The sequence below is a fragment of the Sodiomyces alkalinus genome (genome assembly GCF_003711515.1).
Source record: "Sodiomyces alkalinus F11 unplaced genomic scaffold SODALscaffold_5, whole genome shotgun sequence".
Taxonomy (NCBI): domain Eukaryota; kingdom Fungi; phylum Ascomycota; class Sordariomycetes; order Glomerellales; family Plectosphaerellaceae; genus Sodiomyces; species Sodiomyces alkalinus.
Genome location: NW_021167083.1, coordinates 868,760 through 874,949, shown reverse-complemented (window position 1 = coordinate 874,949; position 6,190 = coordinate 868,760). Strand labels below are relative to the sequence as shown.

Genomic DNA, 6,190 nt, shown 5'->3' with positions numbered 1-6,190 from the left:
TCTCTCCTCTTCTCTATCTGCCTTATTCGACCATCCCCGATCTCACCGTCTCCCCGACCCTTACCGTTACTCCAACCGTTACTCCATGACCTAGTATTTCGCCTCTCTGGTCCATCTCGCGATACCATTACCAAGTCATACCCTTCAGACCCCCTTTCGCCAATTTTAGCAGGCTACCAACCCTCGCCATGGTGCTCTGGAGACGAAAAGAAGACCCGGACGCCTACCCGGCCGTCCCCGACTCCCTACGGGGCGACTCGATGGATCTGGATGGCGTGAGGAAAACCCGGCAAGCTCGTGCCGATACCGCCCCGAGCGTCACCCCATACCTCAGTCTGCGAGCCAGGCTGTCGCAAATATGGCTGAACCGCTGGACGCTCCTGCTCCTGCTCGTGCTCCTACGGGTCTTGCTCCTGATGGTGTCTCTCGACGACAACGTGGACGATGCCAACCGCGAGGCTCTGGCCGCCTGCACCAAGGTCGAAGACGTCGGCAGCGCCATGGCCTCCATGCCTCACTATCTCTCCGTCGGCGTCAACGAGCTGTCCGCCCAGGGCATCGAGGCATCCGTCGACGCCCTGGTGGCCGTCCTAGACCTCATGATCACCGGTGTGCAGAGCCTGATCATCTTCGTCATCAACATGGTCACGGCCATGTACACGTGCCTCATCACCGCCTTCATCCACGGTAGCCTCGATGTAGCCGCCGACGTCACCGAAAAGGTCACCAACGCCATGAACCGCGCCATTCAGAGGATCACAAACTCTCTCGAGACGCGCGTCGAGCGCATCGAGGACGGCATCGGCGACGTCCTGGACGCCATCGAAAACTCCTTCATCGGTGGCGTCTTCCCCGACTTCCCCGACATCGATTTCTCCGGGCCCATCAGCGACCTGCGCGACATCGAGATCAACACGGACAACTTCGTCGAGGGCCTGAACCAGCTCAACGAGGACCTGCCCACCTTCGAGGAGGTCCAGGACACGACGGCCGAGGCCATCGCCATACCCTTCAGACTCCTCCGCCGGACCATCCACGATGCCTTGGACGGCTACCGCTTCGACCGGTCCGTCTTCCCCGTGGCTTCGAAGCAGGCGCTGAGTTTCTGTTCCGACAACAACACCATCTCCGAGTTCTTTGACCAGCTCCGCGACATGATCCGCACCGCGCGGACCATCTTCATCGCCGTTCTCGTCGCGCTCGCCGTGCTCGCCATGGCGCCCATGGCCTGGTTCGAGATCAAGCGTTGGAGGCGGCAGAAGGAGCACGCCAGGATCGTGGGCGACAGGTCGTACGACCCCATGGACGTGGTCTACATCGCGTCGCGGCCCATGTCGGCGACGTGGGGCATCAAGATGGCGTCCCGGTTCAAGGGCAAGCGGCAGATTCTCGTGCGCTGGGCCTGGGCCTACGCGACCTCGCTGCCGGCCCTCTTCGTCCTCGCCCTGGGGCTGGCGGGGCTCTTCTCGTGCCTCTGCCAGTTGATCATGCTGCGGGCCATCCAGGACCAGGTGCCCAAGCTGGCCGACCAAGTCGGGGAGTTCGCCGACGAGGTGGTCACCAGCCTGCAGGCCGTGTCGCAGGAGTGGGCCGACGACGCGAACGGCGTGGTGCTGTCGACCCAAGGCACCATCAACGACGACCTCCTCGGCTGGGTCCGGGTGGCCACGTCGGCCGTCAACGACACGCTCACGACGTTCACGGACATGATGACGCTGGGGCTGGAGACGGTGTTCAACGGCACGATCCTCAAGGACCCGATCGAGACGGTCATCTACTGCACCATCGGGCTGCGGGTCGAGGCCATCCAGAACGGCATGACGTGGGTGCACGACCACGCCAAGGTCTCGCTGCCGCAGTTCCCGGACAACATGTTCAGCAACGGCGCGCAGGACTCGATCGAGGGCGACTCGGACCTGACTACCTTCCTGGCCACGCCGTCATCGGTGACGACGGACGAGGTGACGGGCGCCGTGCAGCGGGTGGCGGACCGCCTCCGGACGCACATCATCCAGGAGGTGCTCATCTCGACGGGCATCCTTCTCATCTACGTCATCATCGTGCTCGTCGGCGTCATCCGGGCGCTCGTGGGCATGGCAACGCCGGACAAGGGACGAGGCGAAGGCGGGATGCGCTATACCACCGACGACGTCGACGGTCCGCATGCGACCCCTGCCGTGTCTCCTGCTCACGGCGGCGACCATCGGTTCGCAACGCAGTATGGGGTTGAGAACAGCGCAGGGGGTATGCAGGACGACCACTATGCGCGGGAGGTTCACGACGAGAAGACGGTGGCTGCAGTACCGGGAGGTCACCCGCAAGAGGTATATTCGCCGAAAAGGACCAGTTCCTATGGACAGTTTGAACCGTCGCACTCCAAGGTATAGTGGGTGGCGTTGCTCATACCGCGCAAAAAGAAAAAAAAAAAAAAAAAAGATTTGGGAAACAAACCCCTCGTTCGTCGCAAATTGGGTTGGATATAGACTTGTTCTGCCATGGCTGGACCGGAAGCAGAGGGATTTTCTCTCACTGGTCAAACCGGGGATGATAATTGAGGGACGGTTTTGGTTTATAAGACCCTCACTTTGATGTTTGAATGAGTTTTCTACAAAATGGTCTCGAGCGCAAAGAAAGATACCAGCTGGCCGCAAAGGCCTCTTTTTATCCACGGCGGGGTCAGCGTTGTCCTTCTTGTCATTCCTTCGTTTCAACTGATCCTCAGCTCGAGTTCTCTCTCCTTTGGGGTCCCGAAAAATATATGATATATACTCCGTACACACCAGGCTGGTATAGTATAGTTTGAGACTTGGCAATAACATTCATTTTTACCGTGTCATTCATTATTCTTTACTCTGTGATAATCATGTCTGGTTTCCAAACACAATGGGCAACAAGACTGGAAATCTGACCCATCTCGGAAACAAGCTTCAAAGAAACCGAGGCCTGGGAGCGGAGTTATTATTCGGAAAGGTACCTTAGGTAGTCGGACCCTGGCTGTCGGGACAAAACCCTGATGGAGTTCCACCGAGATTCCCGCTTTGGGAACCTCCGCCTCCATTCCTCTGTGCTCCAGCTGGGGCCACCTGTCACGTTAGTCCTGTTCCGGCATCGGGACCTGTCAAAAACAACCCCGCCACTGCCGTCCTTACCCTCACCACCCGCACCCACCCCACCCACACCGCCTACCCCACAGGCTCCGACTCGGGGAATCGGAGCTTCATCGTCCCTCTCTCTCTCTCTCTTTCCCTGCCCCGCCACTGGAAAACAACCGCCGTCCTTTTGACTGTTTCTTTAAAAACGACTCCGATACCCTTCCTTGCTGCCCCTCCTTTTTCATCTAGTCGAAGGGGAGAATACATTTACAACTCAATTGAACTTCCCTCGTCTCTCCGAACAACGAACAATCTCTCAGACAGTATGGAGGCTATTCGGCAAGCGTTCCAGCGCTGCAAGGCGCAAAATCGGGTGAGTTTGCTCTTTTCTTGCCCCTCCTCTTGTGTTGATGCCCTGCTCGAGCCACAAGAGGCTGGCGCAATAGGCAGTACATGGATGGCTGGCTCCTAATTGGGTTGAATCTTATAGCCAGCGCTCGTTACCTACGTCACGGCCGGTTATCCCACCCCGGAGGAGACACCAGGTATTCTCCTTGCGCTCGAGAAGGGCGGAGCAGGCAAGTATTCCCCTCCATAAAGAATGCAAACAAATCTCTGACCGTACTCGGTTGCTACAGATGTGATTGAGGTTGGCGCCCCTTTCACCGACCCTATTGCCGACGGACCAACTATCCAGACCTCCAACACCGTAAGTCGGCCCTCTCGTCTAATATCATGGCCTGTTTCCCCCCGGAACCTTCGACGTGCACTCCGACTTACACAACGCTGGTTTAGGTGGCATTGAAAAATGGCGTGACTATTCAGTCGACGCTGCAGATGATCAACGAGGCGAGGAGTCGGGGCCTCAAGGCTCCCGTCTTGCTCATGGGTTATTACAACCCGCTCCTCAGATACGGCGAAGAGAGGCTCCTAGAAGACTGCAAGACCTCTGGCGTGAATGGTTTCATTGTTGTCGACTTGCCACCGGAGGAGGCCATTTCTTTCCGGAAACTCTGCACCAAGGGAGGGTAAGATGAACTACACCATTTCTCATCTGCCATTTATTTCTTCTCCGACGACTTTTTCTGTTCAATGAAGCTGACTGGTTTTGGACTTTTGCGCGCAGTCTTTCTTACGTTCCCCTGATCGCGCCCGCGACATCCGATGCCCGCATGAAGATTCTATGCAAACTCGCCGACTCGTTCATCTACGTCGTCTCCCGCCAAGGCGTCACCGGCGCCCTCGGCACCCTGAACGCCGCCCTGCCCAACCTGATCGCACGGGTGAAGCAGTACAGCGGCGACAAGCCGGCCGCCGTCGGCTTCGGCGTCAGCACGCGAGAGCACTTCCAGAGCGTGGGCGCCCTGGCCGACGGCGTCGTCGTGGGAAGCCAGATCATCACCACCCTACAAAAGTCCACCTCCGAGGGACGCCTCCACGATCTCGAGCAGTACTGCGCCTACCTCTGCGCCCGGGACGCGAGCGTCTCCGACGAGACGACGAGGGAGGTCGGCATCGTGGAGGCCATGGCGGGCGCCAAGGAGCCCGAGGGCAACGCCACCGTGAGCGACGTCATCACCGCGGAGCAGGACGACGACCTCGTGGCCCAGCTCGCCGCCATGCACGGAAAGATCCCCGAGCGCTTCGGTGAGTTTGGCGGCCAGTACGTCCCCGAGAGCTTGATGGACTGCCTGTCCGAGCTGGAGGAGGGCTTCAACAAGATCAGGGACGACCCGTCCTTCTGGGAGGAGTACCGCTCCTACTACGACTACATGGGCCGGCCGGGCCACCTGCACCTCGCCGAGCGGCTGACCGAGTACGCGGGCGGCGCCAACATCTGGCTCAAGCGCGAGGACCTGAACCACACCGGGTCGCACAAGATCAACAATGCCCTGGGGCAGCTTTTGCTGGCGAGGCGCCTTGGCAAGACCAAGATTATTGCCGAGACGGGCGCTGGCCAGCACGGCGTCGCCACCGCTACCGTCTGTGCCAAGTTTGGCATGGAGTGTACCGTCTACATGGGCGCTGTAAGTGTTGCTCCAAACTCTTGTCATTGGGTTTAATGCCTTTTTTTCTTTTTTTTGCACTGCAACCCAAGAAACCCCTTACTGACACACTCCTCATAGGAGGACGTCCGCCGCCAAGCGCTCAACGTGTTCCGGATGAAGCTCCTAGGCGCCAAGGTGGTGGCCGTCGAAGCCGGCAGCCGGACGCTGCGCGACGCCGTCAACGAGGCCCTCCGTGCCTGGGTGGTCCACCTCGACACGACGCACTACATCATCGGGTCGGCCATCGGCCCGCACCCGTTCCCGACCATCGTGCGGACCTTCCAGTCGGTCATTGGCGAGGAGACCAAGAAGCAGATGCTCGAGAAGCGGGGCAAGCTCCCGGACGCGGTGGTGGCGTGCGTCGGCGGCGGCAGCAACGCCGTCGGCATGTTCTTCCCGTTCGCCAACGACCCGTCCGTCAAGCTGCTCGGCGTCGAGGCCGGCGGCGACGGCGTCGACACGGCAAGGCACAGCGCCACGCTGTCGGGCGGCACCAAGGGCGTGCTGCACGGCGTGCGCACCTACGTGCTGCAGGACGAGCATGGCCAGATCGCCGAGACGCACTCGATCTCGGCCGGCCTCGACTACCCCGGCGTGGGCCCCGAGCTGAGCTCGTGGAAGGACAGCGAGCGGGCCAAGTTCGTCGCCGCCACCGATGCGCAGGCTTTCATTGGGTTCCGGCTCATGAGCCAGCTTGAGGGTATCATCCCCGCCCTCGAGAGCGCGCATGGTATCTACGGTGCGCTGGAGCTGGCGAAGACCATGCCCAAGGGCCAGGATGTCGTGATCTGCCTGAGCGGGCGTGGAGACAAGGATGTGCAGAGCGTTGCGGACGAGTTGCCCAAGTTGGGTCCTCAGATTGGTTGGGATCTGCGGTTCTGATCGAGGAAAACGGGGAGAGACGAGGGACGAGGGAAAAGGGAAAAGGGAAAAGGTCAAGACGTAGAGGAGACGAGGGTATACCATTTACTTAGATATTCAGGCGTACATACATTGGATTATTCTGGGACCTAGGAAAAGAAATAAAAATGGCATTTCGAAAGCAAAAAA

General features: G+C 59.4%; 2 protein-coding genes across 2 annotated transcripts in view; both read left to right on the top strand.

Moving 5' to 3' along the window:
• Positions 1-2,447, top strand: part of SODALDRAFT_333203 (hypothetical protein) — a 2,471-nt gene extending 24 nt beyond the window's left edge. The window contains exon 1 of the mRNA XM_028611907.1: positions 1-2,447. This exon is cut by the window's left edge and continues 24 nt beyond it. Within this exon, the coding sequence (XP_028466403.1) occupies positions 189-2,387 (2,199 nt within the window). The 5' untranslated portion in view covers positions 1-188 and the 3' untranslated portion in view covers positions 2,388-2,447.
• Positions 2,448-3,257: 810 nt separating this feature from the next.
• SODALDRAFT_333202 (tryptophan synthase) lies at positions 3,258-6,190 on the top strand. Its single transcript, XM_028611906.1, has 6 exons — positions 3,258-3,465; positions 3,583-3,670; positions 3,731-3,801; positions 3,888-4,120; positions 4,219-5,119; positions 5,219-6,190. Exons 1-6 carry the CDS (start codon positions 3,418-3,420, stop codon positions 6,020-6,022), a joined length of 2,145 nt encoding a protein of 714 aa, XP_028466402.1. The 5' UTR covers positions 3,258-3,417; the 3' UTR covers positions 6,023-6,190.

Excerpts from the sequence above, each read along its gene's own strand:
- SODALDRAFT_333202 (XM_028611906.1), top strand. The coding sequence starts at position 3,418 with ATGGAGGCTATTCGGCAAGCGTTCCAGCGCTGCAAGGCGCAAAATCGG. Across the intron at positions 3,671-3,730 it reads GCTCGAGAAGGGCGGAGCAG|ATGTGATTGAGGTTGGCGCC; the intron begins GCAAGTATTCCC and ends CGGTTGCTACAG. Across the intron at positions 3,802-3,887 it reads CTATCCAGACCTCCAACACC|GTGGCATTGAAAAATGGCGT; the intron begins GTAAGTCGGCCC and ends ACGCTGGTTTAG.